The sequence below is a fragment of the Acanthopagrus latus genome, chromosome 19 (assembly GCF_904848185.1).
Source record: "Acanthopagrus latus isolate v.2019 chromosome 19, fAcaLat1.1, whole genome shotgun sequence".
In the NCBI taxonomy this organism is placed as follows: Eukaryota; Metazoa; Chordata; class Actinopteri; order Spariformes; family Sparidae; genus Acanthopagrus; species Acanthopagrus latus.
Window position 1 is genome coordinate 4,696,260 of NC_051057.1, and position 19,020 is coordinate 4,715,279.

Here is a 19,020-nt window from a genome sequence, read left to right on the forward strand (position 1 = left end):
CTAACGTCTGTTCAGCGTCTTCTTAAAGTGGAAACGTTTCACACGGACGTCGGAGGAACTTTCCTGCCATCTGAGGTGGAGCGTTTGCTAAGAGATCAGCTGTCGGTCGGTAGTTGAGTTGCTTTGTTTGTGTCACGGCTGTCGCCTTGCTAAGTTGTCCTTGTGCCTGTCCACAACAGTGTTTTAGCTTTGCTTTTAGCCCAGAGAACCCTTCTGAGATTGCACATTGATGTATAGATACTTTCTTGCTGATGCACTCTTTATGGCCCTAAAGAAGAGAAACAAAAGACAGCGTGAGGAGGGTCCAGTGGGTCAGGGATGTCACGGTTGTTCAGAACGGCTCCATGTACCTCTGGTGGTGTTTTATCATGACTATTATTCTCATCATTAGTATGACAAAATTGATAAGGTCTGCCTTTTTTTCCATTCGAAAGGGGCCACTGAAGTGAAAGAATGTCTTTTGAGATATATTGTAGTAAAGACACAACACTTTTGTATATGTATTTATCGTTGTGTTCCTGTAGCCTCGTGGTGGTTGTGCTCTCATGATTGAAGTGATTATACTTTTGATTTGTGACAGCCAGTTTCGCAAAACTGTGTCCCGGTGTTTCTCCGAAGATGTGCGCAACAATTTTTTGGACGCTCACAAAGTCTTTTCAGATCTCAGTTAACCAGATTTTATTCGAAGCGCTTTCAACAGCAGCTTGATTTGGAAATATAGAGCTTAATTGATTTGGGACGTGTTTAACAAAATGTGTAATAGCACAGTTATGCCTGCACACTATCATGTCCACAAGCCCAGTCTTAAGAGGTGAGAATTATGTACTGACTGGCTGGCAAACGTCTCATTCAGGATACAGTGACCTCTGCAGGTTCATATGATAATAGAACAAAGCTGAAAGGGACTGAAGCTAATGCACCAGAGACACATGACACTGTATATCACAGTGGACACAGGGAATTTCTTGTTTTTAAAGCAGGCACTAAGCGTAGAGGCCTGTGTATAGGCCTGTAAATTTGGGAGTATTGCATATCACAACATACTGGCTGCTACATATGGCACTCAGAGAGCAGCAACCTGCCCAGGAGAGTCACACACACAGCGAGACCCTAACACATCCTTGTCGAAAGTTAAAAAGACTAACTGTAGTTGTCAGAATGGTTTGTGTAATGAATGCTCCTCAGTAAGGAGTGTTTTATTGTAGAGCTTTCTCTTCAGCCAGTGCCCTCATACCAGACATGCAAGTGTAACACTAGCTATTAAACACCTACTGTACCCGCAGAGCATGCTGAAAAACAACAATGGGATGTGTTAGGTAGACTTACTATGTTATTTGCAGAACCTCCTCATTGTTTTTTGTTTTTTGTTTTTTTTTTTCTTCGTGGTTTTATTTTTACTTTCATTTTTTTTTTTTTCATTAATTTGAATTTTATTTTTTGGTTTGGAAAAAAAAGTGTTAATTGTGATTACTTGTTAATTAGTGATGTGATTGTTGAACATGAAATAAAATGGACTAAAACTCATTTGTGTTGAATTTCTGTTTCATAAAATATTAAAAAGGTGCACTATGTAGTTATGGAATATACGTTCAAACTCAACTGAAACATGTACAATATCAATGAGCTGCTAATACAAGCTCAGACACATGTTATTTATTTATTTATTTATTATAAACAAGTGATTCTTAGAGGAAAATGAGGTCCTAGAACACTGTTTGAAGCCAAGGTGGCAGGGTCCGCCATATATAAACAAAGAGAAACAGTATAAATTGTGTTGTCCTTATAGGACAGTTAGTTTATTCTGTTTATTCAGTCATATACATATAGTCATATACTGGAAAATACTTGCCTGAAATGCATACAACTATAATGCATTGCACTTCACTGCTGAAGCAGTTGCAGAACCAAAGTTGAACATTTCCCCTTTAGAATGAATGGGCAAAATCTGAATAACATAGAAGTGTAATGGTTAAGGCCAGAATATGTGAACAGTGAGTAACAGGAGACATTGCTGAACTCTGAGATGTGTTTTTTCTTTCTGTAGTGTAAAATGAGAGCTAGGGCGAGAGATAAAACTTGTACCGGGTTAGGGTTTTTCCAGCTGCTCTCGACTCTAAGGTCATGTGACCCATTCTAGCTCATGCAATACACACACATTACAAAATCTCCAAACTACAGCTGTGATCATTTCAAAACTGTGAAAGATTTTAAAAAGCTGAATCCTACAATAAAATGATATTCCATACACTAATGCTGCAAGATGCAACATGTCATTATCCGTAACCGCTTATCCCTTTCCATGGGGTCGCGGGGTGTTACTGCTGGAGCCAATCCCATCCTTGTCTCAGGGCGAGGGCAGGGTAATCCCTGGACAAGTCGCCAGCTCATCGCAGGGCCCTCACTGATGAGCAATGTGTGGTTCAGTATCTTGCTCAAAGACACTTCGACATCTCAGCTCAGCTCAGCCTTGCCCTGAGCCGGGATTTGAACTAGCGACCTTTCAATCACTAGTCGACCTGCTCTACCCACTGAGCTACAGCCGCCCCGCAAGATGGTTGAATACAAAATAAATATTACATCCAATAACAACAATGATAATAAATATCAAGCAAAAATAAGTGGGAAAACTTATTAGAGTAATAATGATGCTGATTGGATGGGCGGGCCCGGCCCCCCTGGGGACCGCCCGTAACAGCGGGTCTGCGCGATGTACTGAATCAGAGCTCTTCATAGGTGAGAGAACAAGGAATCGCCCACCCATCTCCAGTAAGGCCAGAAACACTCTCACCTCCCTCTGCCAGGACAAAGAGCAGGAAACAGCTGACACAGCTCGGTCCGTCACTCACTCGTCTTCACCAGATCAACATGAGAACGTTATTGTTGTTGCTTCTCTGCTGTCACGCTTCATCACCAGGTGAGATCACATCTTAAACCTTTACACTCTTTTAACTTCACATTCCAGTTCAGTTTCACTTCTGTGTGTGTGTGTGTGTGTGTGTGTGTGTGTGTGTGTGTGTGTGTGTGTGTGTGTGTGAGAGAGAGAGAGAGAGAGAGATATTAAACCTAAAGCAGATCAGCACTAACTGTAAACTGGCTGAAGTTAGAAGTACATGATAATAAGTACATAATAGTAGTAGTTGTAGTATTTCATGCTGATATTAAAGTACTGATCTTCGGTCCTGCAGGGAAACACTCCCTGAAGTATTTCTTCACTGCACTGTCTGGACTCCCAGACTTCCCCGAGTTCGTTGCAGCCGCAGTGGTCGATGAAAATCTGGTGGTTCACTGCGACGGCAGCAAAAAGTTGATCGAACTAAAACACGACTGGGTGGAAAAAGTGCTGGAAAAGGATCCTCACCATATGGAGCTGTACAGTGCCGGGTGTTACGAGCAGGAGCCAGTTGCTTTCCAAGCCACGATCAGTGATTTCAAACTGCGCTTAAACCAAAGTGGAGGTACAGTGTGTACTGTGTTCTGTTTTACTTCATGGACGGTTCTTTATAATTATAAAAATGATTTTGTAAAATTTGGATCAGAAATATTTGGAATAAACTGTATCCGCCTCCCTGGGCTGCAAGAAAGCTTTCATCATGCACAGTGAAAAAGACTGAATACTTCATTGACTAATTACTTACATTACTAGTGCATTCATGATGGATAAGACTTGTGTAATCCTTCATTGTGATTCTATTGCATATTTTACCATCTGCCAGAAGAATACAAGCAGACAGCATCATCATTTATAGACAGGACAATTACACAATTATCTGCTGTTAAATCATGAGAAGACCAGAAGACTGGGAGAATAGCAGCGCATCACTAAATGCACAATATGTTGAAGTTCTTCTTTCCACTGGACGGTTCATCTGCACCTCACTGCCGTTTTCAGTCTCCGGGTCTTTCTGTGTCTCTGTGTCAAGGTGTCCACATTTTGCAGAGGATGAGCGGCTGTGAGTGGGACGATGAGACTGGAGAGGTCGTTGGTTTTCAGCAGTATGGTTACGACGGCGAGGACTTCATGTCGCTGGACCTGACGACAGAGACATGGACCACTCCAAAACCACAGGCCGTCATCACCAAACTGAGATGGGATGCTGAGATACATACGATAAAATCGTACAAGTATTTCCTAACAACCATTTTCCCCGAGTGGCTGAAGATGTACGTGGCCTTTGGGAGGAGCTTTCTGCTGAGAACAGGTAGAATCACATGACCTGGTGTAGTTTAACGGACACAATCATGTTCGTACAGTCTGCTCACACTGACATCTTGGCTGCTGTGAAATGTCTTTCCATCGATGCTCAGACTGTGATTGCCAGTGTACATTTAGCAGGAGTTAAGCAGGTTTGCCGTCTCAGTATTTTAAACATAGTTTCACTGAACTCTCTCCAGAGCTTCCCTCAGTGTCTCTCCTCCAGAAGACTCCCTCCTCTCCAGTCAGCTGCCTCGCTACAGGTTTCTACCCTCACAGAGCCTCACTGGTCTGGAGGAAAGATGGAGAGGAGCTTCATGAGGAGGTGGACCACGGAGAGATCCTCCCCAACCACGACGGAACCTTCCAGATGAGTGTCGACCTGGACGTTTCATCAGTCACACCTGAGGACTGGTCGAGGTACGACTGTGTGTTTCAGCTCGATGGTGTGGCGGAGGACATCGTCACCAAACTGGAGAAAGATCGGATCAGGAGCAACTGGGGTAAGAGTGAGATCAGTGTAAGTGTTTTAATTTGCTCTAACCTGCTTCATCTGCACCAGTCTTACGTATTTCATTCAAAACAGTGAAGCCCGTTGACATGACCGTCCCCGTCACTGCTGCAGTGGTTGTTCTTGCTCTCACTCTCATCGGTGCTGCTGGATACTTTGTTTACAGAAAGAAGAAAGGTGAGAGAGAAAATGGAAAGTACTACAGTACTTTGAGTTTTCACAGAAATACAATCAGCACAGAACAATGAGTAGAAGTGAGGAATAAAGTGACTAAAGATAATCTGGCACTCACAACTGTGACCGAAATGATTTGTCTTCTGTTTTGATTTCAGCCATCAGCCCTTCATCTTGTAAGTAAAACTTGCTTTGGTTTTATTTCAGCTGATCCTACTCACACTTTATGTTTTAGATGAAAAATATGTTACATATCATCATTGTGCAGGTTTTTCAACACTATTTCCAGTATGTATTGTTTATAAAAGTTCAATATGGGATGTTTGTTTCTGTCCTGCAGCTCCTGACAACAACGCAGAGCTCTCTAAGCAGCTGAATCCAGAGACCTGAATGGCAGACACACACACACACACATACACACATACACACACACATACAGTACATATATATATATATATATATATATATATATATATATATATATATATATATATATATATATATATATATATATATATATATACTGTATATATAACCTCACACCGGTATGCCGGAGAAAGGTGCAGCACCGGAATGCAATCAGCCCTGGAGATTTCTACTTCCTGTAGTATCACATTGCAGAAAGAAAAAAAAAACAAAAAACAAAGCAGACTGCCAAAGAGTCTGAATGACTGTGGCGAAGCAGTAAGTGCAGGTTTTCTATCCTTCAGTCAGATGTGCTGGTGAGATTTTAAATTAAAGTAACAACAATAGTTCGCTAGCTAACATTAGCCTTGAGAGCTGTGGTTGCATACTCGCAACATCAGCTACTTCCCAGGCCTTTCTCATGGGTTGTTGTGGTCCGGCTCAAAAAGTACAGATTATAACTCGTGACCATCTTGGCCAATGTTGAAAACTTAAAGGTGAAGTGTGGAAGAAATGGCCATCTGTCCAAGTCATACTCTAAACAACCAGGGGACAGGGGCTAACTGACACTAACTGTAGCTGCCATTAGCTAGTTAGCTCAGTTAGCAGTGCAGCTAGTGGTTCAGACTGTGAGCTCAGACCACCAGGGGAGTGTTTTTGGGTCTTTCTGGTTAGCAAACTTACTAAACAAAGTGATCACAATGTCAAATCTGTAATTTCTTCACATCTTGTTGGTAATTTTTATTGGGTGAAAAATGTTTCCAACAAGGATTCCTACACATTGTACCTTTATCTTGGACATAATTCATGAAAGGTTCCTCATACCACCAGGTTTGTTAGCTAAAGTAGAACAGGTGGAACCAGACAGCAGTGACTGTGGTTGGACTGCTCAGTGGGATTCACGGTAACTTGCCAGTTGAACCAGTTGGGCCAGGAAATGTGATGCAGACTGAGCAGTTACAGTGTAGAGTGCCAGTTCTGCCGGAAAACTTCCCTGTCTGTGATTATTCAACCTGCTACATAATATTCCGTAAATGTGCTTTCCTACGTCATGTTGTAATAGAGTGGTGTAGTCTGTAGTAGCTGTTTCTGTTTCAAAACCAATCTGTTTGTTCTTTTTATTGAGTTTTCAGTTAAATGTCTGAAATAAGGGCTGTGGTTACCACAGTATGAAAACATTTTGTTCTACGATATAAAGTACATAATTTAATATTCCACAACTGAATTATGAATCTTTTACATGTGTCTAACATGGCGGTTGCTAACAAGTGTCTAATGAGATTACAGAGGTTATCGGGTTACAAATTTTCAAACTCTAACTTTACGACCTGTACATTGATCGGTTTATCATTAGCTTTTCACTAATAGAGATTTAATTTAGGCTTTGAAAATCACAAAAGTAGTGCTCATCTGTGAAGATTATGTTGATGAACAGAACGTGTAAGAATTATAGATGTATTTGACAAAGAGATTATTCGGTGATAATCAAAGATCCCACAGACTTTTTGAGGAGGGAACCAGGTCGATGCTAACTGTAGAGTTAGCCTCCAAAAATATTTTATTGCTAAACCACACAATTTTACGACTATGAAATTATGAGACTAAGCGTTTACATTGATGGACATGACTGAATGTTAAACTCAAATGTGTTGCTCTTTCTTTTTGTGCTTATGTCTTTCTTTTTCAATAAAATACTCACATTTTGAAACATTTGTTCCGCATGCTTATTTGTGACCACACTTTGTGACTACACTGATATCAACGTTCACTCTGAGCGGAGTTAGCTCCCTAGACAAGGTTAGCTTAGCTTAGCATGAACACCTGAAGTCGAAATTGGCTGATGTGTATAAAAAAAAAGAAGCAATCTTCACACCTGTAATGCTTCACCTCTGAGGGGCTCAGAAGATACGTTTAGAAGGAAAGAGAAACAAACTGAGACCGAGATACTCGGAGTGACACACATGTTGAAACAGGTTTATTGGGCTGAAGGTTAACACAAATTAAATGTACAAGCAACATGCAACAATGATAGAAATGACTTAAATACAGAGTTTTCCTAAGAGAAAAATGATTATATGTTACTATATACACATTTTCTCTGGTCTTTACATATATAAACTGGTTCCTGCATGGTCTCTGCAGCCCATCCACTGGTAAAATGGCACTCAGACAGGCTGTTCAGATTCAGCTCCTTTCGTTACATAACAAAAGGAGTCATTTTCTCGGCCGGCCTCCTCTGCAGTGATAGGACATGTCCGAGAGAGGGGCATTCATCCCCGAGGTGAAGTTCGGTGTGTCCAGCAGTAAGTAGAGCCCGACCGATATTAGTAATTTCCCAAACTAAAATAAAAAATAAATAAAAAAATAAATAAAAACGGACAAAACACCCTTCAACCTTCAACCATGTTATGAGTGTTGGCGTCCACCAGAGGGCACTCTACAACAGGTCGAGTCTGTGCCATCTGATTAACATACAGGACAGCCAGTCTGAGATCTCTTCTTGTAGGGTCACGTGTCATTTGTCACGGGTCACCATGCATTCGCAAACGTGCAAGCTACCATCGCTATTCCAAAGAAGGGGAATGCTGAGAGGCGCTTTCGAACTGTTCACAAAAAGTACGACACCGACTTCCCTCCGAAAAGTGAGCCAAGGAGGAAAAAAGTGAGGGAACTAAAATCACAATTAGTCGGACAGCAGTCGTTTTCACAAGTAAAGGCCACCACTGAAGCATCGTTACAGGGGAGTCACTCTCTCACGGAAGAGGACGCCTGTGTGAATATCAACACTTCTCAATACGTAGCAAAACTGTTTTTTTTTTCTGTTGGAAAAAGAAAGCCAGGTTGTCCCTACAAGCTCTGGGACTGTGCTACTGACTTGACAAACTACAAATATGGTCATCAATCAAAGCTCTTCAGCTATCAAGAAGTACACAGAGGTGCACACAGCGTTGTGAAGTAATGGTCGAGGATTTGACACAGCAGCTTCGGAGAGACATCACAGACTGCGAGTGTTTCTCACTGCAGTTAGACGAGTCTACAGACGCCAGTGATACAGCCCAGTTGTGCATTTCTATTTGGATGGTGTTTACAGATATGACTGCAAAAGAGGAGCTATTCAGATTACTGGCCGTGAAAGAAGGCACGCGGGGAGACATTTTTCAGGCATTCAAAAACTTTATGCAGAAAACCCCCAGCTCCCGGTGTGGAACATCTGGAATGTGTCGATATTACTAAACACGGTGTAACACTTGTGCCCAGTCAGATGAGGTCAAGCAGTTCAACGCTAATACAAATACCTGATGTGGGACTGACAGAAGTCGACATTTGATCTGGAACACAGCCTCAGTCTGTGTGAGAGGTTAAACGACCCACCAATGGCAGGTACCCCGGACAGCTCCAGGATCAGCACACTGGACAGAAGTCATGAGAGTGTGACATGTTGGAACACCTCGGCAGATGCCCGGCCTCCTGTGTTCCCAGGTGAAAGCAGTCTGGGTGGGGTTAGGAGGGGTTAGAGCACTAGGCTCTGTCTCTCTCTTCTGTCCTCCCTCTGACAGAGCAGCAGTAAGTCCGCCTGGAGGCTGATTGGGGTATTATCTCTTGTTTTATGGTCAGCTGATGGGTTGTCCTGTTTTCATGGCTTTGTTTCAGTTGGGTTTAGTTTGTTTCTTTGTGCTCGGGTACAGAGGTAGTCCCCAGGCTGGCCTGCTTTTGTCCGGCACATCAGTTTGTTTGTTTAATAGTTTTGTGGGTTTTTTTTTTTCTCCATTTGTTTGGTTGTTGTTAATTCAATAAACTAATCTTCTTTTAACTGTAGCTCGGTTTGGTTATTTACGTTAGACCTCTTCTGTCTACTTTCTGTATTGGGTCGTAACACACGCGACATGACTTAATGATGGAGGATGAATGAAAGAATGAGAACAAAATGACAAAAGTGCGCGTGTTCTCAATTAAAGAAGTATATATACCTTTATATATTAAAAAAAACATTGTCTGTTTTCCCATGTGTGTGATTGTGCATGTTTGTATCCTGCTCTGTCTGTCTCTCTGAGTTAGTGGGCGTGGCTATCTCCATGCAGGTTGCAGTCAGGTGGGAATCATCAGCAGTAATCACCTCCCCTTCCCCCCCCAGTATAAGAAGACCGGCTTGAGATTCACTCATTGCCAGATCGTTCAGTCAGCTCGAGCGGTATTTTTGTTGAGATCCTGGCTCCTTTAAATCTGTTGGTTTTTTCTGGTGACCTTAGCTTGTGAAGCTAACCCTCTCCTGTCTTCTTTTGTCACGGTTAGCCTTTCGTGCTCTACCCTCTCCGCCTGCCTGCCTGCCTGCTTGCCCATCACTTGCCAAACCTGTTCGGAAAGGATTTGTTTTTCCACGCAGAGGACGCCATCGCCACGTGGAGGGACGCCACTCTATTTCACTGGGCACGATCTGGAGAGCTCACCACCACTCATCAACCACCACTGGAATCTCGTGAAATTAACCCTGGTGACTTTGTTGCACATTAAATCACTTTCACCTTGACTCTTTGTTGTCGTGTCTTGCTCTTGCGTCCAGTTTCCAATGTGCATCGTTCACAACACTTGGGTTGTATCAGCATGAATTGAAACTATAAAATGTGTGTGTATATATTACCTATGGTAAGAATGAATCAATGTTGATTAATATTGTTCTCTTATATGTGTTGTCCCTAAATTAAGATGGTAACATTTAAATATTGAGTATTTCACAGTCATGATGTACAATATTTGAATGTTGAGTTCATTGACAGTAATCTTTTAATTTTTAATATGTTACTCTACTTCACTCTTGGCAGGTTTGTATCAGAATGAGAATGTTCACCTTATAATGGAATAAAGCAGTGAAGTCACACATCTGTTGAGGTCTCCAATCAATCATCTAACCAGCAACCATTATTTAATCACAAATAATGAATTTTGTTACATTCATGATAAAAACAGGTTCTCTCTCTGAATGACAGTGACAATGACCGTGTGTGTGTAAGTGTGCTTGAAAGACATGGGGCAAGTATTGTGTTTGAAGTCACTCGTTACGGCAACATGCCAGACTCCCTTCCAAAACACGTGAGGAGCAACAAACTCTGTGAAACGGCCATGGCAAATTTGAAAACCTCTGTGCCTTCTCACTAATTCGGCATTAATTAAGTACAGTACATTTAGATGTTTCTTTCCTGGTAAAAAGTGTCATCATCGCTGTAAAAGCCTGTTACTGCTTTGGAGAAAGAAGGAAGCAGTCAAAGTTGCTGGACTCCTTTTAAAAAAGCTCAATTTTGAAACATGTTGCATTGGGAGAAACCATGTACATTTTGTGAAACGCTGTTTACAACACATTCTTGAATATTTAAGTCTGCTTGTTAGTTTGGCAAATGTTATACATGAAGGTATTTCTTTCTTTAAAAAAAAAACATGTATCCATTGAGCACTGCTCACTCAAGATGAAGCTAGAACACATGATGAGCCAACAGCGACAACTACACCAATAAGCCACATTCAAATTTTGTGTCAGTGATTTTTTTTTTTAAAGGCTTCTTGGACATTTATCACTTCTTTTACTGTAACATATTGCACAATAATATCTACATGTAATGCATGTAATAAGCATGACAGATTGGATGATAACACACAGGCTTCTTGGACTTTCATTGCTTAAACTGTTCAAATGACAAGAGTGTTGTGGTGCTGAGATGCACTAGATGTCAATATGCCTGCAGAAGCTCCATAAGGATTCATCTGCCTATCTCTGGTTCTGACTCAACCGATAATATTCTGATGATTCATGAACACACAGTGCATCAAACAATACAGAGTGTTTTTAAGATCATTGTCCCACTGAATGTTTCAGCTGTGAATCATTGTTAATTACAGTCTCTGTCTCAGGTGTCCATGTTTTATAGACGGTGGATGGCTGCGCGTGGGATGATGAGACTGGAGAGGTCAAAGGTTTCACTCAGTTTGGCTATGATTGAAAAGACTTCATGACAAATGAAAATCATTGAAATCAATATTTAGTCAGCTGACACTATTACAAACTGTTGCGAGCACATGGGCAACGTGATGTACATCATGCTGCCGGTTTCACACGATTCCCCTGATCAACAGTTTACAGCAGTGTTGTGCCAACAAACATAGTATTGCAACAAAATAGTCAGTGCAGACAAATCCTGCTATAAAAGTAAAGAAATAGGATGTATATGATGCACACTTTTTTGTATTTCAAAGGGTTTGCAGATGTTTCAATGCATTCAATTAATTTGTAGTACTTTCACATCTTCTGTTATTGACTCCAAATTAAATGTATTCATCTTTCTTTTATCTTGTTTCTTTCCCTCTCTCTGCTCTCTTTAACATCTCTCTCTTTCCTCTCCAGAGCTTCCCTCAGTGTCTCTCCTCCAGAAAACTCCCTCCTCTCCAGTCAGCTGCCTCGCTTATTCTTAGAGTTGATTTTTATAAAATTCAGTCTGCAAAAAAAAGTATCAGAGTAAGGAATTACACTCAGACACACACGTAAATTAAAAGTATTAAGTTGTCCTTCATGAAGTTGAACTGCCATCAAATAACATTTAACACATCTAATTATATCTATATCTATATCTAAATGTATATCAGTATACACCTCTATATCTGAAACTACATTATTTGAGTACAAGAACTTCCATTTATTGAGTTAAGAGAGGACCAAAGACAACAGGAAAACCTTTTGAAGAACTTTTACCTCTGTCTAAACCGCTCATCCCCCACACAGTGAGGGAAGGAAGGAGGTGTGTTAGCCAAATAGAAAACACCTCCTCCCTTTAATCACACCATAAACACTCAACTCCGCTGACTCTACTCAGCTCTAACACGGATAAACCTCACTTCTGATAAAACATGAAGATCTTCTTTCTCTCGCTTCTCTCGTGCGTCTTTGCATTTTCAGGTAAGGTAACGTTCCTTGAATGACTTCCAGAGAGCAGTTTATGAAACATTTAACAGTTCACCAGTGAACAAGGGTGGAGGCTGCCTAGCTTTGTATTACAGATCAACAAGTCTGCCCAGCTCAGGGTTCAGATAATATGAAAATGAATTAGGATTACATTTACATTTACATTTAGGGCATGTAGCAGACACTTTTGTCCAAAGCGACATGTGTCACAAGAAAGACATCACCGTCGATGGAGTAAAAAAGAAAAAAAAAATCAACTTTCACAACTTCTGTTGTTGATTCCAAATTAAATGTATTCATCTTTTCCTTCACCTTGTTCCCCCCACCCCCCTTAATATCTCTGTCTTTCCTCTCCAGAGCTTCCCTCAGTGTCTCTCCTCCAGAAGACTCCCTCCTCTCCAGTCAGCTGCCTCGCTACAGGTTTCTACCCTCACAGAGCCTCACTGGTCTGGAGGAAAGATGGAGAGGAGCTTCATGAGGAGGTGGACCACGGAGAGATCCTCCCCAACCACGACGGAACCTTCCAGATGAGTGTCGACCTGGACGTTTCATCAGTCACACCTGAGGACTGGTCGAGGTACGACTGTGTGTTCCAGCTCGATGGTGTGACGGAGGACATCGTCACCAAACTGGAGAAAGATCGGATCATGGTCAGCTGGGGTAAGAGTGAGATCAGAGGGTGCTGAAGGGGAGTGCGTGGGAATTCATCTTGGAAGAAAACAGTTATACAAACATAATTACTTGTTTGAATTTCTTCTAACCTGCTTCATCTGCACCAGTTCCATGTATTTATATTTCATTCAACAGTGAAGCCCAGTGAAAAGACCGCCCCCATCAGTGCCGCAGTGGTTCTTCTCGCTCTCACTCTCATCGGTACTGCTGGATTCATCGTTTACAGAAAGACGAAAGGTGAGGGAGAAAAAGGAACGATTTCAGGGTTAGGGTCTCTCTTAATGAGACAGAAGTTAAGTGTTTTCAGACAGGATGAACCGAAGATAATTATGGATTTTTTTTTTTTTAAACTGCGAATTATGTGAAGCCACTCTAGTGCAGTCCAAAAATAAAAATACAGAGCTAGAAATGAGCATGATTTCTTTAAATCAATTTCCAGGTCTTTATGTCGATTTACAGACACAAAAAAATTGATTATAGTGATTTAACCCAGCTCAAAGTTATCTTCACACTGACCCGCATAACTGTATGAATAAAGTGTTGTACTTTTGCTCCAACCTGTTTTATCTGAACTACTTTAATGACTTTATTCACCAGTGAAGCCCACTGAGGAGACCGTCCCCATCACTGCTGCAGTTCTTGCTCTCACTTTCATCTGTGCTGCTGGATTCATCGTTCACAAAAAGAAGAAAGGTGAGAAAGAAAAAGGAAAGATTTCAGTACTTGGATTTCAGTCTTTGAGTTAAAATGTTTTATTCAGGTTGCAAAATTAAAAAGAAGCATCAGAGAAAGGAAATACAGTAAGCACTAAACAGTTATCAGTAAACAGCCTGAGTGTATACAGATACTCAGTTTGAGTGAGTGGAAGAGGGAATAAAGTGACTTAAGATAGACAACTGTGACTGATATAATTTGTCTTTTTCAAAAAACTTACTTCTCTTTCAGCTGATTTGACTCACACTTCATGTTTTAGATTAAAAGATGTTTCACATTATTGTGCAGATTAAACTTTTTAACATTGTTTCCGTGTGTGTATTGTTTATAAAGGTTTAATATGGGTGTTTTTTTCTGACCTGCAGACAAGCGCAGAGCTCTCTGAGCAGCTGAATCCAGAGACCTGAATGACAAACACACTCTCCTGGAGACGCTTGCAGCCTTTATTTAGCCTTGCAGAGCTAAAAGAGAGTAAAAGGTTAAAGGCTTCCTGCAATAACAGTGAAGTAATATATATATATAAAAGGATTGGCTGGGACTGTTCTATTTTCTATGGCTCTGATTGGTTGTTTTATTGATTGTTGTTCTCTTCCTCTAGTGATATACAGCTGAGGTGATGCCAGATGATGCGCTCTAATTATCACTGAGTAAGAGAGAGTTAGAAGAGCGATGCACCTCACCATATGAAGAGAAAGTAATCTTACATTACGTTCTCTTCAGTTTGGATTTGGACTTCTAATAACTGATTTGTTGGCGATTTTGTGACTATAAATAGAAAGAAGTAATGAATGGGAAAATTAGCCTCCAAACAGAATGATTGAATGCCTGGAACGAGGTTGTTAACCCTAACCCAGTTTAGACTGAGTAGTTCCAGTGCAGATATAAGGCTGGGTCATACTGCAGAGTTTCTGCTGTTTGTTTGTGTGTTTGTTTGGCTGAGTGAAGGATTTAAAGGCAGCTTAAAGATGTCTAGGTCAGGGTTAGAGAGTAGCGTCTCCTGTCAGAGGGCTCAGTGGACACGTAGTGGCACAGTCTGATACCCACTGCAGTTCAAAAATGGGTCCAAATGTAGTTTAACATGAAGACTGTGACACCAAATGTTGTCACATTTTTACTATGTATTGATTTTTGATGAATGAACAATAATCTGATTAACCCAGGTGAGGAAGGGGATTCAAGATGGGACAATATGGAGGAGCCAGAACATTATGAGATATAGTGACAGTTTTGATGTTGGAGGAACAGAATGTGACCCGTTTGGGTGACAGCACCTTGTATATCTAAATATGCCTGATTCCTTTACATTGATGAACATGAATGCATGTCGAAGTCAAATGTATTGTTCTTTCTTTTTTTTATTCTGATGTTTTGTCTTTTCAATAAAATCGTCAAAGTTTGGCTCTTTTTCTGCGTCCACATGCTCATTTATATTACCTGAACATTCGGTATTCTCACAGAGGGTTTTGGGTGAGAAGAGTGATATCAGTGTTCACTCTGAGAAGAGTTCACTCCCAGACAAGGTTAGCTTAGCCTAGCATGAGCACTAAAGGAAGAGATTAGCCAATTGTTAAAGGAGCCTTCTGACAATTGAAGCAACATTATGCAACTTGTTTACCTTTAAAGAACAGCTTAAAAATCATGTTGATGGTGCAGTGTCTTGTAACACTTGTGTCTGCACTGTGTATCAGTGAACGGTAGGATCACAGCGTTGTATACACGTTTACTTTAACATGCAAGTTTTCAGCACTGATCATTGTTATGACGGAGTGACTTTTGTTTGTAGTCAGCACTTACATTTCATCGGACAGATTGTGTCAGACCTGGGATTAGTATTTTTGACAGCGGTGTCAGCATGGCAGAGCAAATAAGTAATTCTTTGCCTCCGAGTAGGTCAGAGGATCCGTTTAGAAAGTGTCATTTACACACACATACTGGATGACTTCAAATGAGATGGCAATACTATTAATTATATGACAGGACCTAGTCACATCTCCAGGTAAAGAGCCCAGAAATGATAAGACAGAGAGCCCAATTGTTTCCAAATTCATTCCAGATTTTTAAAGAAAATCTTTGCCAAAGTTACTTTCCCACAGCAAAGTGAAATAGCTTTGTGTTAAAGCCCTGAGAAATCTCCAGTGTTTCTCTGTAACAATCACAAGACATTGCAAAAAAAAGCAGAAGTCAACAAAAAAGTCTCACGATATTATTATGAGGAATTTAAGTCTTAAAAACGAATCTTAATCCTCATCAGGTTTGCATGGATGTGGTATTATTGATAGCCAGAGGAGAAGCTCAAAGAGAACATAGAAAAAGTAAGCACAAAGAAAATTTGAAACAGGATAGATGAAGATTAATACACACAAAAATAACATAAAAACAGGAGGTAACTACCAATTGTCAAAATGGTAAGTGGTGATACAAAGTGACATGGTGCCACCTGTAGCCTGCCCCTGATAGAAACATACAAATATGTGATGTCACATTAGAGCTCTGTCCTCTTCAGATGGTGAGGAAAGCACTGAAAATGTCTCAAGTGAAATGACCAGAATTGGTCTAACTGTGGCAGAAAGTGTGTGTTCATTACTTTTATTGAGGAGTGAGGAGATGTATTTTCAGGGCCTTCAGTTAAACATGCAGTAGGTGATTCTGGAGAAATATAGTTGTAGTCATTCCCAAGTCGTCAAATACAAGTAAAACTCTCAGCCTCTATTTCATACATGTCTTTTGCTGCCATCTAAAGGGTGTTTTGTGGTATTATATACAGTATTAAAAAGAGGGCCATGACAACTGTATTGTATATCCCTTTCAAGTGAATAAAATAAATATTTCACACACACACTGGGACCCAGTGGTATGCACAGGTAGACACTAGGTGGCGCTAAAAACACCTGCCCTTTGCCCTCTGGACCAAGCAGGTGCCCTATTGAAAGTCTGGATTCAATTTTGATATCAGCTTGATGTTACATTTACATCAGCTGCCCGACTGCTCACCTACTTAACAAGCTAGACGCCACCCAAAATAAATAATAGATATGACGTGATGATGACCACCGGCAGAGTTTGTCATTGGTATCCTACAGCCTGTGAATCTATCAGTATACCTACTTAAGATGAATATTTCGTAGGCTATCGTGTAGGTTTACACTAGGCTACATAATTAACACTTGCAGTAATTTATTTGCTAAATGACAAACAGGCAATTCCCAATTGCCTGCAGAAAACGTAGCCCTGTGCCTTGTTGAAATATAACCAGTCTTATTCATACTATTGGTCTCTCGGGGGAGCAGCTCTCTGCTTCCCTGGATAAAAGCATCCACCAGCAGCAGGGAGGAAGAGGAAGATGAAGATGAACGGTCAGAGTCAAGAGTCATGTACACTGTTTCGGGCATTTGAAAGCTCAGATTTTAAAGTTGAACTGTTCCTCTAATTTTACTGAAATATCTTAAAAGCTGTCCACATTTTATTTTAACTACACAAAGTGGTTTGGCTGTACTAAATTAGGCGTTAAGCTATTTTAGCTAATTATATTATTTTGTACCAGCAAGTTATTTCTATGTTACAAGACTTGCAGTAATCTTGTATTTACCTTAATAGGCTATATTCAACCTTAAAAAAAATTACTAAAACTATTATTATTCTATTCTAGGCAGCTACAGCAGGGAAGCAGTAGGCCATCTACCAACAAAGAAGTTGAGATAGATGAATCTAGAGATTCATCTACAGATAAAGCAGAGTCCATAGCAGCACCAAGTCTATGCACAGTTACAGAATCAGAAGTGCTGTCTGATGACCAAAATTCAGGAGAACAAGAAAGGCATGATGTAGCAGCTGCATGTGAAACAGATGACACAATTAAAAAGATAGCAGCTATGCAATATTCAACAGATCCTTCACATGCTGAAACGTTTAATATCAAGTGTGATGACAGCTACATTTCAATGTGCTGCAGCGTCGGCCCATGTCAATATGTCAAGACGAGTCAATAATGATTGACTGATGAGTGCCATAGTGTGAAACTGTACCAGTTCAAAGGTCAAGTAATTTTATTAAGATATTGACATAAATAAATATGCAATTATATTCAACATGTGCCTGTGATGTTTGTTTATTTTTTAAATCTCACACTGCTATAAAAAGGCAGCCATCAGTTCTACATGCCGCATAAAGTGCCCTTATTTTTCACTGAGCACCTGCCTCCCAAAATGTCTGTGCACGCCACTGATCGCCCAGGCATGAAATAATCTTTGAATCAGAGCTCTCCTCCTCTGACCCTGTCTGCCACAGTGCCACTCTGGCGTGCCCTGGGTCATCCAGTGACAGAGGGCAAAATATCAAAAACGAAATGTCTCAATATACGCAACAAAATAAAGAAAGAAAAGCCAAGACTTATGAGTCATCTGTGTCAAGTCTAAGTCAAGTCTCAAGTTATGAATGCCAAGTCAAAGTCGAGTCTTTCATCAGTGTTAGTCAAGTGAGTCTCAAGTCCTCAAATTTGTGACTCGAGTCCGATTCGAGTCAAATCTTGTGACTCGAGTCCCCCATCTCTGCTGTTCCCACTCTGTTCAATATGAAAGGAGGCTCACACATCTTTCAAATTCATTCTCCTGACTTCTTTCCCCACAAGAGTTAAGTCATACGATTTTCAATGTGAAATCGTTCAATTTGACCATTTAAAACAGGGGGAACACATCCTGACAGCTTGGCATATTACTGTCAGATACTGTTCCCCCTCTGTTCAAAATGAAATGAGGCTCACAGGTCTTTCAAATTCATACTCCTGACTTCTTTCCCCACAAAAGTTAAGTCCTGTGATTTTCAGGCTGATATGATTCATTTTGTCCATTTTAAACAGGGGGAACGCATCCTGATAGTTTGGAATATTACTGTCAGATACTGTTCCCCCTCTGTTCAAAATAAAAGGAGGCTCATACATCTTTGAAATTCATACTCCTGGCTTCTTTCTGTGATTTTCAGGCTGATATAATTGAGTTTGACTGCTTAAAACAGGGGGAACTCCTCCTGACAGTTTGGAATATTACTGTTCCCACTCTGTTCAATATGAAATGAGGCCCACACATCTTTCAAATTCATACTCCTGACTTCTTTCCCCACAACAACAAGGCTTTGTGATTTTCAGATTGAAATCATTCAGTTTGACCATTTAAAACAGGGGGAACACATCCTGATAGTTTGGAATACTACCGTCAGATACTGTTCCCTCTCTGTTCAATATGAAAGGAGGCTTGCACATCTTTCAAATTCATACTCCTGGCTTCTTTCCCCACAACAGATAAGTCCTGTGATTTTCAGGCTGATATCATTTAATTTGACCATTTAAAACAGGGGGAACGCATCCTGACAGCTTGGAATATTACTGTCAGATACTGTTCCCCCCCTGTTCAAAATGAA

At 40.7% G+C, this 19,020-nt stretch overlaps 1 protein-coding gene and 2 long non-coding RNA genes across 3 annotated transcripts; 2 read left to right on the top strand and 1 right to left on the bottom strand.

Annotated features, from left to right (window-relative positions):
• The first annotated feature begins 2,865 nt into the window (after positions 1-2,865).
• Positions 2,866-15,003, top strand: LOC119008296 (major histocompatibility complex class I-related gene protein-like). The gene is made up of 7 exons (XM_037078396.1): positions 2,866-2,914; positions 3,186-3,455; positions 3,921-4,199; positions 4,393-4,695; positions 13,033-13,134; positions 13,495-13,590; positions 13,977-15,003. Exons 1-7 carry the CDS (start codon positions 2,866-2,868, stop codon positions 13,994-13,996), a joined length of 1,119 nt encoding a protein of 372 aa, XP_036934291.1. The 3' UTR covers positions 13,997-15,003.
• LOC119008297 lies at positions 9,339-10,159 on the top strand. Its single transcript, XR_005071386.1, has 2 exons — positions 9,339-9,471; positions 9,573-10,159. It is a non-coding gene; the product is annotated as an uncharacterized LOC119008297 (long non-coding RNA).
• On the bottom strand, positions 11,292-12,522 carry LOC119008298. Its single transcript, XR_005071387.1, has 2 exons — positions 12,450-12,522; positions 11,292-11,761 (listed from the first exon to the last, which is right to left on the bottom strand). It is a non-coding gene; the product is annotated as an uncharacterized LOC119008298 (long non-coding RNA).
• Positions 15,004-19,020: the final 4,017 nt, after the last annotated feature.